Source organism: Chiloscyllium plagiosum, chromosome 35 (genome assembly GCF_004010195.1).
Source record: "Chiloscyllium plagiosum isolate BGI_BamShark_2017 chromosome 35, ASM401019v2, whole genome shotgun sequence".
Classification (NCBI taxonomy): domain Eukaryota; kingdom Metazoa; phylum Chordata; class Chondrichthyes; order Orectolobiformes; family Hemiscylliidae; genus Chiloscyllium; species Chiloscyllium plagiosum.
This window is the reverse complement of record NC_057744.1, coordinates 6,235,065-6,261,663: the sequence shown is the minus strand read 5'-3', so window position 1 is coordinate 6,261,663 and position 26,599 is coordinate 6,235,065. Positions and strand designations below refer to the sequence as shown.

General features: G+C 41.2%; 1 protein-coding gene across 4 annotated transcripts in view; it reads right to left on the bottom strand.

Moving 5' to 3' along the window:
* The window catches only part of drd2a (dopamine receptor D2a), a 129,944-nt gene that overhangs the window by 31,639 nt on the left and 71,706 nt on the right, over window positions 1-26,599 (bottom strand). For 3 of the 4 annotated variants that reach the window (XM_043676564.1, XM_043676562.1, XM_043676563.1), the window contains exon 2: window positions 12,096-12,401. In XM_043676564.1, the coding sequence (XP_043532499.1) occupies window positions 12,096-12,374 (279 nt within the window). In that variant the 5' untranslated portion in view covers window positions 12,375-12,401. Of the gene's footprint in view, window positions 1-12,095; window positions 12,402-14,670; window positions 14,739-26,599 lie in introns of all 4 variants that reach the window. The other variant, XM_043676565.1, reaches the window with a different exon arrangement.

The following is a 26,599-nucleotide window of genomic DNA, read 5'->3' as shown; positions in this document are numbered from 1 at the left end:
CAGTCTGAAAAACAACCCTCCACCACCACCCTCTGTCTTCTACCTTTGAGCCAGTTCTGTATCCAAATGGCTAGTTCTCCCTGTATTCCATGAGATCTAACCTTGCTAATCAGTCTCCCATGGGGAACCTTGTCGAACACCTTACTGAAGTCCATATAGATCACATCTACTGCTCTGCCCTCATCAATCTTCTTTGTTACTTCATCAAAAAACTCAATCAAGTTTGTGAGACATGATTTCCCACGCACAAAGCCATGTTGACTATCCCAAATCAGTTCTTGCCTTTCCAAATACATGTACATCCTGTCCCTCAGGATTCCCTCCAACAACTTGCCCACCACCGAGGTCAGGCTCACCGGTCTATAGTTCCCTGGCTTGTCCTTACCACCCTTCTTAAACAGTGGCACCATGTTTGCCAACCTCCAGTCTTCCGGAACTTCACCTGTGACTATCGATGATACAAATATCTCAGCAAGAGGCCCTTACAATGTATAGAATGTCTGCTCTAGAGCTAAGAAGAGCCAATAAAAAAAAATTGTGAAGGAATGTTCTATCTACTTAATAGTGTTGTATTTTAATATATTGGAATCATTTCCTATTTTGCCTCAAATTAACTCATTAAATATTTATTTTGTGACATGCGAACGTACAATGGCAGAGATTGACATAGAATTTGCAAAACAGAAACAAGCCTTTGGCCCGATTAGACTATCTTCAGGTTTACAGTTCACACCAGTCCCCACTTTGAAAGACATCTGCATGGGGGCATAAATAGAAAGGATTTAGAGGGATGTGGGCCAAATGCCGGCAAATGGGGCAAGTTTAATTTAGGATAACTGGTTGGCAGAGATGAGTTGGACCAAAGGGTCTGTTCTGTGCTCTAAGACTCTCAGCCTGCATCATCTCGTCCAATCAGCATCCTTGACCTTCCTTATTCCTGGTTTGTTTATTGAGCTTCCCATAAAATGTATCCATGGTACTGATCCAAACCATTCCTTGTGGTAACAGGTTCCACATTCCCACTATTTCTCCATCACAGTTTCCCTGAACTTCTTAATGGATTTATGAATGACTTACCTTATACTTATTGTCCCTAACTTTAAACACCCTGACAAGCTCCACCAAAATGTCATCTGGTGGAAAATACACTCAATTAATAAACCTGCAATATGAAGTTAGTTTCAGTAACGCTGACAGCCATCATTGATTGTTGTAAAAACCCAACTGTTTCACTAATGTCTTTCTGGGAAGGAAATCTGCCATCCTTACCCAGTCTGGCTTACACGTCATTTCAGATCCACAACAAAGTGGTTAAATCTCAAAGCCAAATACTGTAGATTCTGGAAATCTGAAACAAAAAGAGAAAGTGCTGGAGGAGCTCTGCAGATTTAGCAGCATCTGTGGGAGAGAAACAGAGTTAATGTTTCAAATCTGATATGACAGAAGAATTGAAGAGGAGTCATATGAGATTTGAAATGTTAACTCTGCTGCTTACTCCACAGATGCTATTTTCTGTTTTGGTTTGGCGTTGAAACTCAACTGCTTTCTAAAATGATCCGAGCAAGACACTCAGTTCAAGGGCAATTAGGGCATAGGCAAGAAAATAGAGTCACAGAGTCATAGATTTGTACAGCACAGAAACAGCCCTTTGTTCCAACTCGTCCATGCTGACCAGATATCCTAAATTAATGTAGCCCCAATGGCCCATATCCCTCTAAGCCCTTCCATCCAGATGTCTTTTAAATGTTGTGATTGTACCAGCCTCCATAACTTCCTCTGCCAACTCATTCCATACAAGCACTACCCTCTGCATGAAAAGGTTGCTCCTTAGGTCCCTTTTAAACCTCTCCCATCTCACCTTAAACCTATGCCATCCAGTTTTGGACTCCCTTATGCTGGGAAATAGACTTTGGCTACTCATCTTAACTCTGGCCTTGCCAATGCCAATTGTACCACATGAAAGAGTTAAGAACAAAAATGTTGAAACATCTTTTCTACATCCACTCCATTGAGACTTTTCATAACTTAAAGATCTTAATCAGGTCTAGCCCCAGTCTGTTCAAACCTTCCTGAGCTATATCATGATTAGGTTAGATTAGATGCGGAATCAGGCCCTTCGGCCCAGCAAGTCTATACCGACCCTCTGAAGAGTAACCCACCCTCCTCTGATTAATGCACCTAACACTATGGACAATTTAGCATGGCCAATTCACCTGACCTACACATCTTTGGATTGTGGGTGGAAACCAGAGAACCCAAAGGAAACCCACACAGATGCAGGGAGAATGTGCAAAGTCTACACAGACAGTCGACCGAGGCTGGAATCGAACCAGGGACCCTGGTGTTGTGAGGCAGCAGTGCTAATCACTGAAACACCATGCCGCCATCAGCATTCTCCCTCTTTGTGTGGGATGTTCGTGAGGGAACACTACCACCAGCAAATTCCCCTCTACGCCACTCACCATCCTGACTTGGGAATACATTAATGTTCCTTCAGTGTCACTTGGTCAAAATCGTGGAACTCCCTCCCTAACCTGTGGTGGTTCAAGAAGGGAGCTCACCACCATCTTTTCAAGGGCAACTAGAAATGGACAATAAGTACTGGCCCAGCCAATGACATCCATCCACAACCCATGATTGAATACAATAAATATGTTTTTTGCATCTTCTGCAAGTGGTTCAGCTAACATTCCAATTAAAACGAATTTACTTTCCTTGGCTATTCCTGGAATTCCGTGTCGATGTTGAAATGTCTTTAAGCAACTGCAACAAAAGCTTACAATTATATAGCACCATATAATTTAGCATCCTAATGTGCTGCACAGGAATATGATTTGACTCTGGGTAAATATTTGGACACACACACATCAACTTGGTTAAAAAGTGAGTTTTATGGAGCAGCCTAAAAGAGGAGGAAAAAATGCAGAAGTTTAGGGAGATAATTCCAGAGCTCTGGGCATTGGGCAGCTGAAGCCAATATTTCCTCTACTTTGGGTGGCTACACAGTCACTCCGAGGTTCCATACATATCGATTGGTGCAATCAGTGAGGCAATATGTTGTCTTCTGATTTCAGAAGTTGCTGCCATATATAGACCTCAGGGGTCCATGCATCAAAACAAATATTAGGAGGAGTACTGGAATATTGGTGGAATGATTAAAATTGGAAATAATCAAGGGGATATAAGAGAGTTCAGGTATCTTGGCAGGCTCTGTAACTACTGGAGGAGATAACGGAGATGGGGGGACTGAAGCCATGGGTGAGTTTAAAAAGGTGAATATTTTAAAATGGGTGCATCAGAGCTAGTGTAGGTCAATGAACAAAGTGGTATGGGGTCAATAAGTGGATGAAGACAATGGCAGCAAACTGACCTCCGCTTTGTGGAAGGTAGTTTATAGAAGGCTGGCTGGGAATGTATCTATGAGGTAGGTAGGTTACCTGCCTCTAAGCCATAACTTTTAGTTTTGAGTCCCACTCCAGGACTTGATAGCCAAGGAAGCTATATTTATAATGTGGCCAGTCAGGTTGTGTATCATCCAACAAACACACAAGTGGCTGTGGGAGGAATTTATAGTCTCCATGTGATGGTCAGAAAATTGAAGGCACTCTCATCATTATCCTTAGCTCTAGACCACAACAAACCTGTGAAAGGTGCATGTGACCAGAGCAACTTGGACTCCCCGTGTGAACGTGAACCTACCAAGCATCTGCGCTACTATCTGCATTAAAACCTATTGATGCTGAACTGATCGACACTGTGTTCTTTCCTTGCTTTCACTTCAGACTATTTCAAATTTCACCATTCATTTGTCTTCCATCCATGTGCTGATTGACTTCAGAAAGGTGCAAAACTATCTTGTCAGCTCTCCAATTGTTCAGTACCCACGGGGTTAATGCTTTAGCAAGGGTAGCATCTGGATTATTCTCTCCCTGAGCTTTGCAATGGGAAATAACTGAGCAAACAGGCTTATAAACAAACAATGGAGTGAAAGGGAGAGAGAGAATCTGTGAAGGCAATAATCAAACAATTTTATACACAATCTTTGCAGCTCTTTAATTGGGTAGCATTTTATGACAGGAAGTATTTAAGCAGCATGATAAAGCACCATAATTTATTAAAACCAAGGCAATCTTGTCTGAAACTCTTGTCCTTTGTAACACAGTTGAATCCATTAATGGTTGATAAAGCTGTCAAACGAAAATCTGCTCATTTTACCCAGTGAGAACATAGATCCATCACTCAGGGAGCAGCGAACTTACTATCTATATCTTGCTGTGAAAAGCATGATTCAGGTCTAGATTTTGAGACTTTTTCTTTTGTTAAGTGTTTTCGGCATGGCCTCGTGCTGTACAGTTTGAGTTAAAGTTTAGAGCCTTGATATACGATTATCACAACAGACCTTTTGTTTTTTTGGCACTTAGCCACTGTCTCCTGCTATCTATTTGCCTATTTTCAATTCAGAAGCAACTGATTTGGTTCATTTAAAAATCCCCTTGAGAAGTACACTGTCACTGAAATTAAAATAAGCAGAAGATAAATTGCCTGGTTGAAATCATTTGGAACAGAGGAAGCCACTTTCTTATTATCATTGAGTTGAAATTTGACCTGTTCACCCTGTCTTCTGCTCCAAGTGTTGAATGAGTGTGCTACCAGCAACTGTTCAGCAATGTGAGCATTTACCTTAATGGGAAGTGAGGGCCTACTGGTAAAGTGAATAGGCGAGTAGCCCAGTGTCTGTCAGTGCCCTCATTGCCTCTGGTGATCTCCCCTCCACTGCCTCCAAAGTCATAGTCTTCTATCCCCGTACTGCCCGGTTCTACCTGCTCCCAAAGATCCACAAGCCCAACTACCCCGGCTGACCTATCGTCTCAGCATGTTCCTGCATTTCCCCCCCATCTCCCGACTCCCTTCTCAGCCCCTCCCCCCCTCTTCCACTGCTCCCTGCCACCAACTGGATTCATTCCTCCCACTGACCAACCAGGTCATACCCTTTACCTGTCTTCACCTAACCACACTTCACCACCTTGCCCCTGCCTCCCCCTTTATCTGCAGCTTCCCCCACACCCATCCCCAGTCCTGAAAAAAGGGTTACACCCAAAGCGTCGACTTCTGCACCTCCTGATGCTGCCTGGCTTGCTGTGTTCCTCCAGCTTCCAGCCTGTCCACTTTGGATTTCAGCATCTGCAGTTTTTTTGTCCCTAGTAACCCAAAATGCCAGGCTAATGCTCTGGGGACACGAGTTTGGATCCAGCATAGTTGGTGGTGAAATCTGAACTCAGGTTTCATTTCAAGAAGTCTAGAATTAATTGATTATTATAGGGCAGCATGGTTAGCACTGCATTCTCACAGTGCTAGAGACCTGGATTCAATCCCAACCTTGTGCAACTCTGTGTGGAGTATGCCCTTTCTCCCCATGTCTGCAAGGCTTCTCTCTGGGTGCTCCAGTTTCTTCCCATGGTCCAAAGATGTGCAAATAGGCGGACTGGCTGAGCTAAATTGCCCAAAATATTCAGGGATGTACAGGTTAGGTGGATTAGCCATACTAAATTACTCCAAAGTCTCCAAAGATATGTAGGTTAGGTGGATTGGCCAACTAAGTTACTCCACACTATCCAAAGATGTGTAGGTTAAGTGGATTGACTATGGGAAATGCAGGGTTACAGGGATAGGGTAAAGGGGTGTGTATAGGTGGGAGGGTCGGTGTGGACTTGATGGACCGACAATCCTGTTTCCGCACTGTGGGGTATCTCTATTTTGACTCTTAACTTCCCTTTAAGTGATTAAGGATGGGTAATAAATGCAAGTTTAGACAGGGACACCATATTCCCATGAACAAATTAAATAAACATAATTGAGTTTTATCGGCTTCATTTTACTTTTCATTTCAATTCTGTTCTTGCACTTTGTTGAAACAAATGACCATATAAATGCAAAATGTTGCAGTAGACCCTGCCTGATTCTCACATCATTGTCAGGTGAAGGTATAACAGGTTCTAGGATAAGCAAAAGCACCACTTCATCGCTCCTGAGATCAGTCGATGACTGGGGAAAGGGTTGACTCTGTTCCGAGATCATATATGTGCCTGAGTAAGGCTCACCTAACATCAATGTAGAGTTCATCCAAAGGAACATGCTTAACACCTGGAAAATGAGCTCTGCCTCTCTCTCTCTCTCTCTCTCTCTCCGGGTGACTTGTTTGCTGGATGACATTGAGAAATTGCCTCAACCTGCAGGAGCTGGATGTTTATGAATCCATTTAGCCCAGTGAGCAGGGCTTTTCCTAAACCAGCCAACAGTCAAAGCATCATGCTCAATAAATTAGATTCACTGATGTGAAATGGTTCTTTGCATTAAGAAGTGATAGTAAATCATGAAAACTAGACATTAAACAAATGGATGGATTTGGTTGGTGGCAGATCTCAGTAACATTATTTTCTGAGGCTCTTTAATATACAACTAACCAAGACGTGCAGCAGAAAAAAATCACCTTTGTAGGTACAATATGATAGTCTGGTGGTTTTGTTAGTTTGTAATTCAGGTTCATGATTAGCCTTGTAGAAAACTCAGGTCAAATCCCATCACAACAACTTTAATAAAAATGAAAATCAGGCTGCGTGTATATTTTCACCCATTTTACACTGCCACTCAATATGAATTTCTAGCATCCTCATGCTCTCTGTTCCCTGAGATTTTATAATTCTCTCTTTATTAGAGCGTGGAATTAAATTTTAACATTCACATCCTCCTTTCTAAATCCCTCCAAGGCCTTGGCCTGTTTATCTCCTGTAGCTTACAATGTCATTTCTAGCTTCCCTTACATGTCTCAGATTTCCAGTGCCAATAGTAACCATTGGTTGTGCCTGCACATGATGAAGCCTTGTGTTCTGGAATTCTCCCTCTAAACCTCTCTTCAAAACTGCACCTTAAAAGGCCACCTCACCTGTCCTAATATCACTTCACGCAGCTGTGTGTGAGAGTTCCTTTAATCCTCACTCCTGTGAAGTGCTGTGGCATGTTTCACTAGATTGAAGGTGTTATACAAATGCAAGTTGTGCTAAATAGCACTTTTGCTAGACTTTAAGCCTTTTGCAAAGAGATTCATTCTAGATCTACCAGCTAAACCTGGACATGAATGACTGCAGTGATGTGGATGACTTCCAGTTGTTCCCAATACTATATTGCTATGTGCTGTGAGGTAAGTGATTAACATTGGGCTGAACCTTATTTGTTTTTTTGACTAAATGCCAGGTTTTACGGAAGGTTTTCCACAGCAAGGCCTCATAGGTTTTCTCACCGTACCTTGCCAATGAATGACCTAGCCTAGGGTCTGTGTTGACAAAGTATAGCCTACCTTATCGTACACCATTCCTGGAACACCTCACAACTGCTGGAATATCCTGGAATTGACCAGAATCCCTGGCACTGGCACTATCTTTAAAATGCTCTTGCGCAACCAGACAAGCACTGCTAGTCCGGAACTGCTTTGCGTGGTTTGTGACACTTGCCCCAGGACATGACAGCAAATTGGCACCATGCATTGCAGGATGGGGCCTGCAGATCCTGGGATGGCATGGGATAGCACAGAGGAAGGGTGTCTTCTTTGCACAGGATCAGCAGAGAAGGCCAGAACACGGGATCATGCCAGTCAGGTCTGTGGTTGCCACCTGGGTCAGTGCATTTTCACTGGGGTAGAGGAATGCATGAGCAACGTAAGAAGAAGTCCAATGATCTTCTCCACTTCTCCAGTAAAGTGACGCCATCTTCGCCCTGTTCCCTCACACTCACTCTATCTTGGCTACTGTGCCCACCTCCCACTGAAGCTTACGTGCTACCACTTTCACTGTTACCGAATGGCCTACTTCCACATTGTAGGCATTCTATGACAATTCTAACACCCTATCTCACTCATTCTCCCCCACCCTATACCCAACACCACTAACTCTGCACAGCCTTTGCTCTGGTTACTCACTTGCTCGGGTCAACTCTTTACTTGCAACTACAAAAATATCAGCTGTGCCACCAAATTTCACCTCTCTTAATACTTGCCTCTCTCTCATTCCCGGAGTAAAAGAGCCTCCAGTATGGCAGAAAGTGTCATACTGGACACTTTTCTTCACCTCTGTGTGGTGATTCTTGACTCTTCCTGCTGTGAACAACTGCCTGACCAGGTCCAGCCCCTAGATTGGGTATGAGCAACTTCCCTTGACACCCCCACCCAAACAAAGACCATCTCCATTGACTTGACTGAGGAATGCTGACAAGATTCTTTCATGATAAGTTCCAAATACACATCAGAAAATATTTCCTCCTTCAATACCTTCTAAACCGCTTCCCTTTTATCCTTCATCTATGCCTCTTGGTTATTGATCCCTCCAGCAACAGAAAACATTTCTTCCTATCTACCCCTGTCTGTGCCACTCACAATACTGTACACCTCAATCAGTTCTCCTAGGCAAAAGTCCTGATGAAAGGTTTTTGCCCGAAACATCGATTTCCCTGCTCCTCAGATGCTGCCTGACCCGCTGTGTTTTTCCAGCACTACTCTAATCTAGACTCAATCAGGTCTCTTCTCAGCCTTCTCTGTTCTAAGGGGAACAAACCTAATCTACATACTTTCTCTTCAGACCTGAATTACTCCAGCCCAGGCAACGTCCTGATGAATTTCCTCTGAACCCTCTCTAGTGCAATCACATCCTCTCTGATAGAAGGGTGACCAGAACTGCACAAAGTATTCCGCTGTGGCTGAACTAACATCTTATACAGGTCCACAATAAAGTCCCTGATTGTGCATTCAGTGCCATGCTTAGTAATTGCAAGTGTCCTATAAGTCTTCTGAGCCACCTTATCCATCTGTCCTGCTGCCTTCGTGGGTCTGTGGACATGCAAACCATGCCATTCTGTTTGCCATTGTTCTGTCCATCTGACCAGCCTGTCAATACTGCCTGTATTCTAAGTTGTGGTGTTAATAAGGTGTTTGTTAGCTATAATTGGCAACATGCTGTTGCTCAGTGGGAAACATGCCTTTCTGCTCACCATCTGCATAAAAGATGCAGCAAATTGCTCCAAATGTCAGAATAGGCTTCACGGAACCTTTTGTGTGATTCTCCCACATATCTAGCCATACCCCAAGTCATTCAGGCCCTTATAACATTGGACCCATGGTTTAAATTCAAATTGCCATCTTGAAAAGATTGCAACCATAGTGTGCTGGTTATACTACTTGGGTGACTTTTATGCCTCATTTGCTATGTTAAAGATCTTTGTAATCTTCAAGATGTAACACCAGTCCCAACTATATGGGGATGCATAAAGAAAACTACCCATCTGTATTGAAAGTGATCATTGATGAGTTATCTCTGCAGGGTTTGCTGGGCTGAACAAGTATCATTAGGACAAACATACTCTCTTGTTTGCTGTATATTTTACAAATAGTGCCTGTTAGAACTTTGTAAAAGTATTTATTAAACTGTAAAAGAAAATCATTGCATTCTGCCTCTCGATGAGGTAGAGATTCCCCGATAGTGCATTAGTGAGGTTTTATGGCTCTTCATCTTTCAATGAAATTATCTCAGATCCTTTTTTTCATCGTTTTCTATTTTATAACATTGACAACACAGCAAAAGGATTTCATTGGCTGTAAAGTGCTTTGGGGCATCATAAGGTCATGAAAAGTGCTATATAAATATAAGTCACTCTTTCTTTCTTTCTGTCTGTTGTCCTGACCAATTTGAGTGCAGCTTTGTGAAAATCTTTCCAGCCCTTTTATTTGCTTGGTATATCTTTCGAGGGCCATAAAATCTGTCACCAGGATCACAGAAAACAACTGGGGGAGTCCAGTTACCCCATTCCAGTGATAATGCACCACATAAACCCGCATTCTTTCCCCTTCATCTCACTTTATCAGCAGATCCTTTGTAAAGATTTTTCTGAACATTATCAGAACATGACTTTGGGGTTTTAAATAGGAAGGGATGGAAGTTGATTGTCGTTAAGTTGGCACAAATTTAAGATATTTGCTAAAATTAAAACGTTGCCACAAATGAGGAGAATGTCTTTTATAGAGTCCCTAAGGTGCAGAATGAGGCCATTGGGCCCATTGAGTCTGCACTAATCCTCTGAAGAGATCCCATGCAAATCCGCCCTATTCCAGCACACTTGCATTTTTAACCATGGCTAACCCACCTAGTCTGCACAACTCTGGATGCTACGAGGCAATTTTCAGCGTGACCAATCCACCTAGCCTGCACATCTTTGGATTGTGGGAGGAGTCTGGAGCACTCGGAGGAAACCCACGCAGACACAAGGAGAGCGTGCAAGCTCCACATACAGTCGTCTGAGGGTGGAATCAAACCCAGGTCCCTGGTGCTGTGAGGCAGAAATGGTAACCACTAAGCCACTGTGCCACCCTAATGAGGGTGGTGAATTTTATGAGTTGTGATGTGAAAATCAATATCTGAATGCATGAGGCAGATTTGATAGTTGTTTCCCAAATGGTTAGATACTTTGAAAGAAAACATCTGGAGGGCAATGAGGAAAGTACAGGGGAGTGAGAATAATTGGTGACAGCTCTTTCAAAGGATATGGAACTGGTAACATGGGCCAAATGGTTTCTTTCTGTGCTATAAGATTCCAAATAACAGGAATCCATGGGAATTGAAATGTCCATTACAATATAAAAAGTGACAGAGAGTTTTTTGAGTTTTGTGTGCCCCAATGGCACTTTTTATTGATACATTTGTCCATTAGATCACTTCCAACCTTTCCAAGCCTGAGCAAATAAAGTCTGGTCTGTCCAACCCGCTTATTCCAGGTTTTGTCTATTAAACATTCTCTGAACTGCTTCCAAAGTATCTACATCCTTCCTTCAAAGAGGAGATCAAATTGGTACACAATACTTCTGATGTGGTCTCACCAGTGCCCTGTGTAACTGCAGTATTACCAATCTACTTCTGTGTTCATTTTCCCTCATATTAACTGATCATAATCTTCTTCACATCAACCATGGGTACAATTACATATCTTTATCAGAAGGATAAATTCAGTGATGCCAAAAAAACATAGAAGCTGAAGCAGACCATTCATTCCATTGAGTCTGCTCTTCCATTCAATAAGATTGTGGTTAGTCTGATAATCTTCAAATCCACATTCCTGCCTTTTCTCTGCAATCATTGATTCCCTTATTGATTAAAAATATGTCTATCTCAGTCTTGAATCTATTTAACGTTCCAGTCCTGACAGCTTTCAGTAAAGAATTCCACAGACCCACTATCCTTCAAATGAAAGAATTCTTCTTTATTTCTATCCTAAATGGATAACCCCTTATTCTGAGATTTCCAGTCCTAGACTCTGCCACAAGGGGAAACAATCTTTTCACATTTACCCTGTCAGGTCACCAAAGAATCTTGTATGTTTCAATAAGATTGCCTCTCATTCATCTCAACTCAAAGCTGATGCCTTACTGTGGAGTCTTCCTATAACAGAAAACAGATAGTTCCCTTGAAAGCAGAAGAGTCTGGGTCATTGAGTATGTTCGAGGCCAAACTAAACAGATATTTGATCCATAGTCTAGCTGAGGGTTATTGGAGGGGGGATGGCTGCCATCAGGAAAGAGGACTTAAGTATGCAATCAGATCAGACATGATCTTATTGAATAGTAGAGCAAGCCTGCAGGGTTGATTGGACTATTGTTGCCCCTATTTCTTATGATGTTATAAGATGGTATGATTTTAACCATTCTGTGGGGCAGGACTCATTATTGGAACTGCACCATCACTGCATTTACCGTGTCGTTCCACAGCAAACTCTATCCAGTCATATAAACATTGGGAACGAAGAGCACTCAGGCTGACCTCATGAGCTAGCCAAAAATCTCATTTATCAACAAATTGGAAATTTGCGATACAGATCCCACGGTCATAATTTCCATTTATAGTGATTGGTAAAGCAGTACTTCGGGGATTTTCTGGTAGATATTGCTGATGGGCATATGTCCCAACAATCAAGAGGATCGATTCTCTTGGCAAACTTCTGCAGAAATCTCGCTTCCATGCCTCTGTATAAAAATAAACAGTATTGGATAAAAGCATAAGCCTTACCTCCACATAGACAACCCATGGCATTACCAAAGTGGCCACAAGGAGATCTGCCACTGCTAGACTGACAATCAGATAGTTGGTGGTGGTCTGCAGGGCTTTTTCCCTGGATACGGCTATGCACACCAGCACATTGCCAAATACAATCACAAAGATGAGAAGAGTCAGGAGCATGGCATAATAGTTGTACTGATATTTTTGCTCAGCTTCAGTGTCATTGATCGATCCAGTCCAGTTCCCTTCATAGGTTTCATTGAACATAATCATGCTAAAAGGATCCATGGATGATGTGTTGACCCTCCCTGTGACCTGGAATAGAAAGAGGAGAGTCAATTTACTGCAATATGGAGCAAGAAAGCAATGTAACCAGCTGTAGGTAAAGCCAAATCAAAAACACAAAGCTGTGATTTTACTTTTGCATCAAAATGCAAAGTGATGATATTTCATCACACTGAAAAATAGCTTTTTCTCTCAAGAAGACAATTGAACTTTTTTTCTTTTTTCCTTCAAAGCTATTGAAATGATAAAACCACGAAGGACTGTTTTTAGAACCTGTGGTAAATCACAATTTCTTCCTGGACACTGGATCCAGGTTTCTCTCTCATTCCATTGTATCTATAAGGCCATGATGCATTACCTGTATTGTTGCTGATTACTCCTATAGTCTCTTTCAATAATGCTGACACTTTTTCAAAGCCGGTCAGATAGATGTGAAGAATGGGCACCATGGCACAATAACCCATTGATAAGATGTCCATTTGAACAGTCTTCTGCAGAGATGCTATACATGTCACCTAGCAACAGCAGTGGGTGCTTACCTAAACTTAAGGGTTAAAGGAATCAGATGGAGCAGAGTAGACCATAAGATAATAAAATGTAGGAGAAGAAATAGGCCATTCAGCCCATTGAGTCTACTCCGTCAGTCAATGAGATCATGGATGATCTGACATTCCTCAACTCCACTTTCCTGCCTTTTCATCACCAACCCGATTCTCTTACTGATTAAAATCTGTCTATCTCAAACTTTGAATGTATTTAGCAACACAGCTTTGATAGCCCTCTGTGATTAAGAATGCTACAGATTCACAACCCTCAGAGAAGAAATTCCTCCTCATTGCTGTCCTAACTGGATGATCTTTTACACTGAGATTATGCCTAGATTCTCCCAGAAGGGGAACAAAATTTCCACATTGACCACACAAACCCACTAAGAATCTTATAAATTTTATAACATTCACCTCTCACTGTCCAATGAGTGCAGGCCTAATCTACTTAACCTCTCCTCAGAAGAAAATCCCTCCATATCTGGCATCAGCCAGTATTTCTTCTGTGGACTGCCTCCAATCCCAGTATGTGTTTCCTTCGGAAAGGCGACAAAAACATTGAAGGTATAGTATGACTAGTCCTGAAGCAATGCAAATGTTGGAGATCTGAGACGTAGAAAGGCAGAAATTGCTGGAAAATCTCAGCAGGTCTGGTTGCAGTGGTGGAGAGAAAACCGCATTATCATTTTGAATCCAGTGACTTTTCTTCAGACTTTTCCCTATTTTAGCCTTCATTTTCTTTGAAGAAAGGCCAAGACACTATTTGCCTTCTCTAGCAGAAAAAAGCATCTATTCTATATCAGGTGTGAATTTGACCTGAGTCACTTTGTAATGCTCCTAGTAACAGTGAAGTGAAAGTATCCTCCATAGTCCCAGAGGACCATAGACTGCTCTTTCATTAAACAGATATGACTGGTTTAACCTGCAGATCCCCTCAGCAGAGACGTTAACATTCACGAATACTGGCATCTTTGGAAATGGGAGAAGGAGTAGGCCATTTAGCCTATCAAACCTGCTGCACCATTCAACTGCATCATGGATGCTGTTCTACCTCAACATCATCTTCCTGAAGTATTTCCGTGTACCTTTAATGTTTAGAAATATACCAATCGTGAACAAAATGAACGATTGATCCTGCACTGAGCTATGGGTTGCAGAATCTCAAGCATTCAACCCCTTCTACAGCTCAGTCCTAAATACCCTACCCCTTATTTTGAGACTGGATCCTTTGTTTCTAGACACACATTAGTCAGGAGCAATATCCTTCTGCAGAGGATATCCTGAAGAGGCCTGTGAAGATTTTGCATGCTTCAGAGGGGTTGCATCCTAATCTTCTAAACTTTAAAGAATGCAGAACCCATCTACTTGATCTCTCCTCAAAGGACGACACTGCTATTCCAGGTTTAAGTCAAGAAGTCTGGTGCTAGAAAAGCACAGTCCTTCAGGCAGCATCTGCCTCTTGGATGCAGCTCCTCAGATGCTGCCTGACCGGCTGTGCTTTTCCAGCACCACACTTTTTGACTCTGATCTCCAACATCTGCTGTCCTCTGTTTCTCCCATCCCAGGTTTGCCCATGCAATAAAGAAAGAAGAGAAAAATGTGCATGTATAAAGTGTTTATCAAGACTATTGGGCATGTCAAAGTGCTTTATAGCCAATTAAATACATTTTAATGTTATTACAGTAAATGTAAGAAACACAGCCAGTTTGCACAGTTAACTCCTGCAATCAGCAACATGATTATAGTCAGAGAACCTGTTCTTGTAAGGTCAGAACTCCCCAACTCCTTTTCCAGATAATTCCATCGGAACGCTTACTTCCACCTGAGAGAGTAAACAGGATCTCAGTTTAATATGTCAGTTGAAAGTTGTCACACTGCTATTTCTCAGTCCTGCATTGAGTGACAACTTTGAATTTTCTGCTTAAATCTTGGCATACGATTTGAGTCCACACTCTTTTGATTCAGAGGCATCGGTGCAACCAATTGAGCTACAGTTTATAGTACAGACCCTAGTGGCAAATAGCCCTATTAATCTCTGAATGCACGACAATAAAATCCACAGAGAACAAAGTTTACATCTCACTCATTGTTAGTATTTGCAGCTATGGTCTAACTCCTGCAAAAAAGGGTTAGATTGGGCAGCATCTTAGATTTGTTGGCTAAGTGATAGTTGTCTTGTGTTTTTCAGATTTTTTTTAACAGTGGGGCCTAATGAGATTTCTTGTTACATCTTACCAAATGCAGCTGATTAACTACCCACTCCAAATCATGGGGTCGCTGTCATCTGATGCTAGACCTATCTTACCAAGCTACATTCCCATATAAACTCACCATTCAAGAGACATCTGCTGAAAGGCAATCCCATCAGGCACCTACCTTCAGTTTTAAATGTCACTGTGCACCCAGGAAAGTGTTGACAATCTGGTACAGCCCCCCAGCTGGTAATGTCATGGCAAAGTAGCTACAAAGTCATGCTTTCTTGGCACATGGCTGATTCTCATTCATACATTCTCCTACCCTCATCACTGCTTAACCACTGGACCACACAGTTTACCTCTCCTCAGCTACGGCCCATCTGAAAACCTTCTCTGTTCACCACTTCTCTGTCCCCTGTGCCCACTGATTTCCTGCAACTTGTCATTGTCCAATAGGGAAGCATCATATACAGGCAGACAATTCCAAAAATGAGTTTTTATTTGCAGACAGCAAAACTGAACACAAATTAAATGAGCAGAGGCTGAAGTTCACTTCCAGAATTGCTGTCATGATGACGAATGATGTTTACAGTCCACAATGATCTGCTGCAGTCAGCCCTCATCGACTGGAATCGGGTGTCAATCAGGTTCTGTTTGGCTTGCAGTGCCCAATGCAGCTGAGCTCTGTCCAACAAGGAGATACTGACTCTGTACACCCTGGGGGCTGACCCAGCTAGTTTCCAGTTACATTTCACACCTGAAGAACAGCAAGGAATGTAGCTCGCAGCGGACACCATCAGCACCGGGCTACACCTGGTTGTCAGGTAACACCTCCACCACACCCCGCCCACTTCGGGCTACTGTGGAAGCCTATTTCTCCCCATGTGTCCTCCAACTGTCCTTGACACTGCACGTTAATGATGCGCACTCTGCTCCTCTAGTCTAGCCTCCCCCTGTGGATGCCAGGGTGGTGGTTATTGCCAATGATCTCCCCTTCCATAGCCTACCATGCCATTCGATTTGGCCCACCTATTTCTCCCATCCCTGTCCTTGTCTCCACTTCTACGCATGCCTCTCCTTTACCTAACACACACACACACACATGTATACACACACACCTTGACTTTTGGCAGTGACGCTGCAATATGCTAACAGGCAAAGCAAGGTGTGGATGCTGAAAGCGTACAGGTGGGCATGAAGGGAGTGACATTAATACAGCAACCAAGCAGACCCGAGATGCAGCCAAATCCAACACTTGAGCTAGGTGCCTGTCTCTGAACAACAGGCATCCCTGGTGATGGAATTTCATCTTGAACTCATCAGACACTTCACAAAAAATGCCAAAGTAACCAGAAGACAATATATATACTGTAGGTGAGGAGACTACTGATTGGTTGGTAAGTGGACTCTGAGTCAATTGTTGCCATTTGGAATGCACCAGTTAGATGATGATTGATAGTTAGCTTTCAGGTTTGTTTAAATTTTAATGAAGGCAGATTCACTGCAATAGGACAAGGCGTAGCCCTGAGAAATAAATCAGAGATGGCTGTCACCTACTTTTTTGAGATGAAACAGTTGCATATTTTTTTCTGCCTGAAATAATCAGGGCCCTGTTTATTGACAAATGTATCTTCCAGTATTCTGACATGCACCACACTGTGAGCCTGATTAATAAAACTAATTTGGTTGTCAGCATAAATTTCAGTGTTTGGCACTATTTAACAAATGTCCAATCACAGAATCACATCTAATGTTTAACATTGTTCTGGATTTTCCTACAGGGCGGGTTGGCCTATTAAACTGGAGTTAGAAACTAATTTCATTCATGGTAACCATGGCAACTAACATCAATCATTGCAAAATCCCATCTGTTTCTTCTATAATGGAAGGAGTTTGTCATTCCTAATGGTCTGGCCTACATAGAGTCCAGATCCACACTTTATATTATGGATAAAAGCAAATTACTGCGGATGCTGGAATCTGAAACCAAAAGAGATAAAGCTGGAAAATCTCAGCAGGTCTGGCAGCATCTGTAAGGAGAGAAAAGAGCTGATGTTTCGAGTCTAACTGACCCTTTGTCAAGGCTTTGATAAAGGGTCAGTTAGACTCGAAACATCAGCTCTTTTCTCTCCTTACAGATGCTGCCAGACCTGCTGAGATTTTCCAGCTTTTTCTCTTTTTGTTACACTTTATATTGTTCTCTGCAATTTCACAGTATACCACTGTGGACATTCATTTTGGAATTGGTGACTAATGTTGGTCTTGCCAGTAACATCCACAGCCCTTGGACAAGTGGAGAATCCTGGCTGATCTCTCTACACCCAGCTCAATATCTCAATTAATGCCCTGGTGAACTTGCGCTAATACTTCACAGATCCAGATCTGAACCTCGGGATTACTGCTCTGCTGGATCCACACTATGATCTGCTCATGAACCAACAGAGTACTTTTATCCAAAACAAGCAGAGAATGGTGGAAAACCCAGCAGTCTGGCATCATCTATGGAGAGAGGAAAAGAGTTAATGTTTTGAGTCCAGAATAACTATCTTCAGAACTGAAGATATAGAGTTCTGAAGAAGGGTCACACCTGATCTGAAATGTGTGCCACTGAAGCCACTTGTATGCCAATTTGAAGAAATTAGTTCACTTTCTTGAAGGACATTATGAGTTTTTACAATAGACTGGGAGCTTTCATGGCGCCATCACCTCTAGAGGTTCACTATATTATCAATTTACATTTAGAGATCTCTTATTGAATAGTCAAATCTGAGTTGACATGAGGACTTAAGAAGTTGGAGTGGGAGTAGACCACTGAGATTCATTCCATCATCAGTAAGTTAATAATTTAAATTTTACATCAAGTTCATTTTCCAACCTATTTCTATATCCCTTGATTCCCTTTATATTGTGAATTCTTGAATATATTCAAGTCCAGCGTGACCCTTCTTCGGAAGTGAAGAAAAAGAGTTCGAAAGAAGACTCATACTGAAATCAAAATGCTTGTCTCTCCATAGATGCTTCCAGACCTGCTGAGTTTCTCCAGCATTTTCTGAGTTTGTTTCAGATTTTCAGCATTCTCAGTATTTTGACTTTCTCCGGGTACTTTTATTCATTCATCTCAGTTCAAATCCTGTTAGCAACTTGAATATAACATCCTACTAGTATCTGATTAATATCGAAATTAGACTATTTAAATTGAAATGATTTGAGCAAAAAATGCAATTGCTTAAAAATGTTAAAGTAAGATTTAGAAACTTGGAAAAGCCCTTCTAAATCAAAGGAGATGATTACATTATGAATGAATCATTGACTACTAAGTGAATGCCCTTTGAGGTTTCAAACACTAAACGTGAAAGAAACACAGGCCAACATGTATAATTCTTTCAGGTAAACTAGTTATTTCCAAACAACTAATCAGAAAAATGATAAATCGAGTCAGTGAAGGGCACCCAACCAAATTCATTTTGAAGTGATAGTGTTAAGAAGTAGCTTCAACACATAAATTTGAAAGGAAGCTGTTTTGAATAGAAATTGTTGTCATATGCCTCAGGAAAAGGAATTTAATTATAAAGACACATGACTGTTCAAAGCATTATACCTCATCTGGTGAGCTGCCACACAATTTGAAACATCACGTGGGGAAGATGCTGATTCATTTAATAATGTTTGATATCACTCCTTGTTGTCCTGCTTCAGGTATTAAGAATGTTTTTAATATTTAATTTTAATAATTACTAATTATTAACATGCCAAGATGATGGAAGCAGAACTCTTGTGTCAAACTTTATATCAGGTGGGATTGTAAAGCTCTACTTCAGTGAGGAAAGACTTGTTTGTGAGGCCATTGGAGGAGAATGTCAAGAAGTCACACCATGAGAAACTTTACTCATTAGGTCTGTCCCTTAGCTCTGTGAGGAGGTTATAAATAATGTAGTGATTTATAAATGCGAGCTAGGATTGAGGAAACTGATTTATAACAGAGTATTGAGGGCAGTTAGGACAATGGTACAGTTTTTTCTCATAACGGCCATGTGTAATTCTATATTTATTATTCAAAGTAATTCTCAGTCTCAGCTATATCTCAATTATTTTAAAAATGAGATGTACAGTGAGACTTTATCCACGCAACTTTGCCTGGTGATAGTTGTAGTTTAGTGAGCAAACCCCTGAGTAAGAAGATTGGATATTCAAGTTACAATGTAGACACCTGAGTACATAATCTTGGTAGACATCCCCATTGTAGTATTGAAGGAGTGCTGTACACTCTGGGACGCTATAAATATCTTCTAACCAAACTGTTTATCATATGCCTCTGGAGCAGATGGGACTTGAATCCAGCCCCCTGGGTCAGAGTTGAAAAGGATGGTGCTGAAAAAGCACAGCAGCCCAGGCAGCATCCAAGGAGCAGTAGAGTCGATGTTTCAGGCATAAGCCCTTCATCAGGAATGTGGAGGGGGAAAGGGGCTCAGAGATAAATGGGGTAGTGGGGGTGGGGCTGGGGGAAAGGTAGGTGGGATGGCAAAAGGTGGGTGCAGGTGCTATTGATAGGTTGGTGGGTTGGGTGGTGTGGATAGCTAAGAAGGAACATGGACAGGTAGGTCAGGTCAAGAGGGCAGTGCTGATTTGGAGGGTTGGATCTAGGATGAGCTGGGGTGATGGGGAGATTTGGAAATTGATAAAGTCAATGTTGATGCCATGTGGTTGTAGGATCCTGATGTGGAAGATGAGGTGTTCTTCTTCCAATCAGCAGGTGGTTTTGTTTTGGCAGTGGAGGAAGCCTGGGATTTACACGTCTGGTTCAGAGATAGCAATACCACCACTGCACTGCAGGAGCTCTTTTTGAGGTGCTATATTATTGAAGTGCTGAAGTTAAATGGGTGAATTCAGAATCTACGTGACAGTAGTTAAGGAAGAGCAGGGACTTGTGTCCAGTGAACTTGTCAATATTTATCCCAATTATCCCACAAAGAAGATCATACAAACAGATTGTTGAATTGTTGTTTGTGGGAGTTTGTGTATAAATTGGTCACAGCATCGTCAATTCATAAATACTTAATTGAGTGTAAAGTGGTTTGTGATGTCCTGATGTCCTAAAACAGGTTGTATGAATGCAAGCCTTCCTTGTTGGTGGCATGATATTGCTCCATGGAAACTTAATGCTCTTGTTGTGCCTGCGTCAGTGAACTTGTAATTCTGTCTGCATCTCGCTTCCAGTGGTGTAGAGTACTCTCCTGAATTGCAGTTCAAATTGTTTAGGACTGTGTTACCAGTCCAGAGCCTCGCTTGATGAAAAAAAACCGGATTCATTGGGGATCCAAGTCAGCTGGCTGAATTTTCAGTTGCTAATTTCAATTACTGAGAAATTGGAAATGAGCCATTCTAGATGTTCCTGGCTCGTTAATGCCTATTCTCCACAGTGTAACTCTGCACTGGGAGTTGAATCTGCAAATATTTGTGCAGTAAGCTTAATTATTTCCTTAATATTAACCTGCATGCCATATCAACAAGTGTAGTTTATCAATTTTAGTCCAATAGAATTCCCTACCACCACCACCAACAACCCCACCGCACCCCTCTCCCCATTCCCCCCTCCCATTCTCATTCATTCCATAGAACATAGAAAATTGGAGCAGGAGTAGGTCATTTGCAACTTTATCATTGCTCTGCCATTCAATATGATCATGTCAGATCATCCAACTCAGTAATTTGTTCCCAATTTCTCCTCATACCCTTTGATCCCTTTAGCCTTAAGAATATAGATAACTCCTTCCCGAACACATTCAATGGTTTAGCCTAAACTGTTTTCTATGACAGAGAATTCCACAGGCTCGCCACACTTTGGGTGAAGGTACTTCCCCTCATTTCAGTCCGAACTGGTCTACCTTATCCTTCAACTGTGACCCCAGGTTCTGGGTTCCCTGCTCATGGGGAACATCCTTCCTGCAATTATCCTGTCTAGCCCCGCTAGAATTTCACAGGTTTCTATGAGATTCCCTTCTTATTCTTCTAAACTCAAGTGAATGCATTCCTAACTGATCCTGTCTCTCTTTATATGTCAGTCCTGCCATCCTAGGAATCAGTCTGATGAAGCTTCATTGAAGTCCTTCCAAAGATCACCCTCCATAACTTGAGCCGAGATTTACAAAATGAACACAGTGCAGGATCAATATTAGGGCTAATGTTTCTTTGTCTTTCTTCATTTGTCAGGGAGAACTTACCTTCTACTTTATATATGCCTCACAGCCAAGATTCCTCAGCACAGAGAATTGCAAACTGAGGTCCACTTCATGGCTTTAAAGACATTGCCTTCTTGCTGATTTTAAGTCTTTTTTTCATGTACTGTTCAGTTTTTACTTTTAGCATCAAGATCTAGGAGTAGCTTGAGGAGAAGTTAGAGCCCAAAATATTCCGGTGAATTCAGGGATTAGTTTTTGTCTGAACATCATTAAGCTTCCTGAATATAAGCAATAAACCACAAAAAGCAGCTCATAGACACTGCTTTATAAGCAGTTTCAACATAATGTAACATATGTTTTCATGATCATAAAATCCTCTCAAGTTTCGTTAGCTTTACATGGACTCAGAGTGTTATGAGTGTCTTTCGATTGTCAAATATCTGACACCCCACTACTGTTGTATCACATGGCAAAAACAATCTAAACTTCTCACTGAAAAACACAGTAGTTGACACGAAAGCTTAATTTTATAGATTTACAGTAAATCATCATGAATTCGCCTACCCACGCCAAAAAATGTGACATCAAAAATCAACATCTGTTCAGAAAAATCATGCATCCACAATTTTTAACCTAGTTTTAAACAAACTCCACACTCATGAATCTTATTATTTGAGGCAGGTCTCAAGAAGGGAACCCGCATAGGTATGGAGGAATGACTGTGTGTATTGTTGTAATGTCTTTAAAGAGCTAGGAACTAATTGACCAGGAACCTATTGCTATGTGTAAGTGTGCCATGGGGCCACATTCAGGTCTGCACTGCAGTTATGTAATATCTGACAAAACATTGGTTTGAAGTAGTCTTGCCAAGCAACCTGGAATAAATTAGACACAAGGTGCTCTAACCTTTGTGAGTCTAATGTGTGAGTACTTTTTAACATATGGGAACACAAAGACATGTAATATATGATAAAGTTGTTCAGATATAACATGTCTTTGTGTTCCCAAATATTAAAAAGTACTCACGCATTAGACTCACAAAGATTAGAGAACCTTGTGTCTAATATATTCAGCTCTGTTCTTGTGTGATCTTGCATTATAAGAAAATCCTGCGTTATAAGAAAGCCACACCATTTAAACCAATGGGACTGAAATCGTGTTATAGCCAATACAGGTAAGGAAAGTTTGTGTTCTACAAATAATGGTCTAAATTCTTCAATCGCATTAAAGACAATTCGTGTTGAAGGAACACGTGTTTTAGCATAGCCAATTGTACACCCAATGAGATAATTATGACCATAAAAAAGATTTGGAATAGGGCAGTAGGATGATTAGCCATGAACATTTTTAGTGGAAAAATAGGTTTGAGGGATCATATGGCCTTTGTGCCTGTCCAATGCTGAGGTATCTAGAGTGACTGAACAATCTGACACTGGATCTGTACACTCTGCCTCAGGTGGAGCAGGTGGTATCTGAAGAGGTAGCTGAGTGGATTGTTTCGGTTCAGTCAGTGGAGGTAGTCATATGGGCACTTCACCAAGATTTCCCATAACTTCCATTGCTGCATTATATTTAGGGAGGTGCAATATGGGGAAGAGGTCATTCCAAAACTTGTGTGTCCCCCATGATTAAAGATATGCGCAGATGTTATGGATTGTTAAAATATAGCTCAGGGTTTCATGTCAAAAACGCTTAATCAGAATTATGCCATTAGAAAAGTAAGAGACCTTTGGATGGCAGTGGTACAAACATTGGCCTTTGATGGAACAAGGAAATGGAAATCACACAGAATAGCATAGAACGTACAAAACTAAAATAAGCCAAAGGCTCCCCTACTCGTCTATGCTGTCGTCATGAGCTTTCTCGAAAACATCTTTCTTTAATGCTGTCCTTCTAATTTCTTCCCTGGCAACTACTTTGCTCACTTCCTCTTGTATGTATGCAATATTTTATATGCTTTTTGAACATTACTTTCAGACGATGGATGATATTCATGTAGCACCAACTGTTCTGAATGTTAACCGGCAACAAAATAGTGTGGCACTGAAGCCACTTATATATCCATTTGAAGAGATTAGTTCACTTTCTTGAAGGACATTAGTGAATGATTTGAGTTTTTACAATAGACTGGGAGCTTTCATGGTGCCATCACCTCTAGAGGTTCACTGTATTATGAATTCACATTGAGAGATCTCTTATTGAATAGTCAAATCTGAGTTGACGTGAGGACTTAAGAAATTGGAATGGAAGTAGGAAGTAGGAAGTAGGAAGTGGGCGGCATGGTGGCACAGTGGTTAGCACTGCTGCCTCACAGCGCCGGAGACCCGGGTTCAATTCCCGCCTCAGGCGACTGACTGTGTGGAGTTTGCACGTTCTCTCCGTGTCTGCGTGGGTTTCCTCCGGGTGCTCCGGTTTCCTCCCACAGTCCAAAGATGTGCAGGTCAGGTGAATTGGCCATGCTAAATTGCCTGTAGTGTTAGGTAAGGGGTAAATGTAGGGGTATGGGTGGGTTGCGCTTTGGCGGGTCGGTGTGGACTTGTTGTAATGTAATCTAATCTAGGCCACATAGCTTCTGAGGTCCGCTCCTCATCAATAAGTTAATAATTGACATTTTACAACAACTTCACTTTCCAACCTATTTCTATATCCCTTGATTCCTTTTATTTTATCATTTATTGAATAGAGTTGAAAAGTATGGTGCTGGAAAAGCATAGCCAGTCAGGCAGCATCCAATGAGCAGGAGAGTTGATGTTTCAAGCATAAGCTCTTCATCAGAATCTCCAGCATCTGCAGTCCTCACTTTCTCCTAATCCTTCAATATATTTGAGTCCAGCATGAGCCTTCTGCAGAAGTGAAGAAAAAGGGTTCTTAAGAAGACTCATACTGAAACCAAAATGGTTCTCTCTCCACTGATGCTGCCAGACCTGCTGAGTTTCTCCAGCATTTCTGAGTTTGTTTCAGATTTCCAGCATCTGCAGTACGTTGATTTTCTTTGGGTATTTTTATTCATTCATCTCAACCCAAACCCTAAAAACAACCTGTTTATCACCAGATGTAACATCCTGTTATTAATTGGCAAACATTTGAAATTATGCTATTTAAATTAGAGTAATTTGAGCAAACCTTTAACTGCAGTTATCAAGAAAAGTTAAAGTAAGCTTTAGAAATTTAAAAACCCATTCTAGGTCAAAGGAGATGATTACATTATGAATGAATCGTTGACTTCTTAGGGAATGCCCTTTGAGGTTTCAATCTGATGTGGATTTGACTCATTAAATATCAAGGAAACACAAGCCAACGTCAATAGTTCCCTCCGTTAAATTAGTTATTTCCAAACAACTATTTAGCAAAATTACAAATCCAGTCAGCAAAGGGCACCCAACTGAGTTTAGGTTGAAAGGACATTATTGAGAAATCATTTCAATACATACATTTGTAAGGAAGATGTTTTGAATACAACATTATAAGGACTTCCAGAAAATGAGAATTCTCTATCACCAGATAATTCGAATAAATAACAATTCTTTAAAAGTATACTTCTTCTTTTGCAATTCGACATGACTGATCACTTGAAGCTATTAAAGGTAGATATTAACTGCAATTTCACTAGAGCACGCATGAAAAAGATACTTTTGAAACTGTTTGTAGCTGAGTTTGAAGGGTTATGAATGTAATATTTCGCTGTTTAAATATGTGTGAGTAAAGATCAGCTCATTACTCTCTGTCTATGAACAACTGGAAGATAAAAACAAGACCCTTAGTCCTAAACACTACAATTTCTCAGCATTTACCCAACCACACATCTTATTTCTCCCAACAAAATGATCTCAGCCTGTCTACTTAACCTCTTTTCATATACTGCCAATCCAGGAATTAGTCCAATAAACTTTTGTAGCACCTGTTTAAATGGAAATACATCATTTCATAGGTAAGAAGGACACAACTGGATAAAGTACTCCAGGTAAAATCCCACCGAATCCTTCTTGTATAATAACTTCTTGTTTTATTTGCCCACGGTTGAAAATGACAAAATGACTATTGGGGGTTTCATTTGAACTGACACAGACAATCGAAGGAAATTTTAGCTGGTGTAGCATTTCTTATAGCTCAAATCATGGTCTTCACAGACAGACAACAAAATGTCTCTGAGTCTTAGTAAGGTGGATCTAGAATGCAAACAGTAAGACTCTGATAAGGCAGCACGGATGAAATTAATACGATTTGAGATTTCTGATTTTTATATGAATTAGAAAGGGAAAGCTTGACCCACCTAAGATAAGGCTTTTAAAATAATTAAAGTTACAGTTTAGAGTAGGCACATAATCGTATACAAATAGAAGTTTAAATTTATTTGCTATTGGGAAATTAAATTTCCAAAGACAGTTAGCATTGGTTGAGACTAGTTTCAAGAAATACACTTGAAGAAACTTTTATTCTCTTGCAGCAAGAAGATTAGAACAACAAAAAGGCATAAACCAGATAATCTTGTAAGAATACTGAGAGACAAATAATGTAGCAAAGGGGCAGAAACAGGGTCACCTCAACCTCGAGAGAACAAGCAACTGCTGCTTCGCAAGTCGGGTAAGTGGGAAGCTGTTCTCGAAATTGTTGGCTTTGTCACAGAATCATAGTATTAGGTTTAACTATGTATAAATAAATTTATATTTGAGCTGATATTGCAAATATTATAACAATTGGTAGAAATTCCTATCCTTTTTAATCTTCTGTACTAAGATCAGTAAGGGGTTTGAACCGCATGATAGAATTTGAAAAGTTATTAGTATTAAGCAAGTCTACGATGTGGTTGGCAAACACCTAGGAAGGAACATAATAATCGGCATTGGAATGTGATCAATAATCATAAGAGCCAAAGGGTGGCTGACAGGGGCTCTAGCAAACATCACGAGATATTGGGAGGATCCAAGGTTAGGTTAGATTAGATTACTTACAGAGTGGAAACAGGCCCTTCGGCCTAACAAGTCCACACCGACGTGTAACCCACCCAGACCCATTCCCCTACATTTACCCCTTCACCTAACACTACGGGCAATTTAGCATGGCCAATTCACCTAACCTGCACATTTTTTGGATTAGAACATAGAACATAGAAGAATACAGCGCAGTACAGGCCCTTCGGCCCTCGATGTTGCGCCGATCCAAGCCCACCTAACCTACACTAGCCCACTATCCTCCATATGCCTATCCAATGCCCGCTTAAATGCCCATAATGAGGGAGAGTCCACCACTGCTACTGGCAGGGCATTCCATGAACTCACGACTCGTTGAGTAAAGAACCTACCCCTAACATCTCT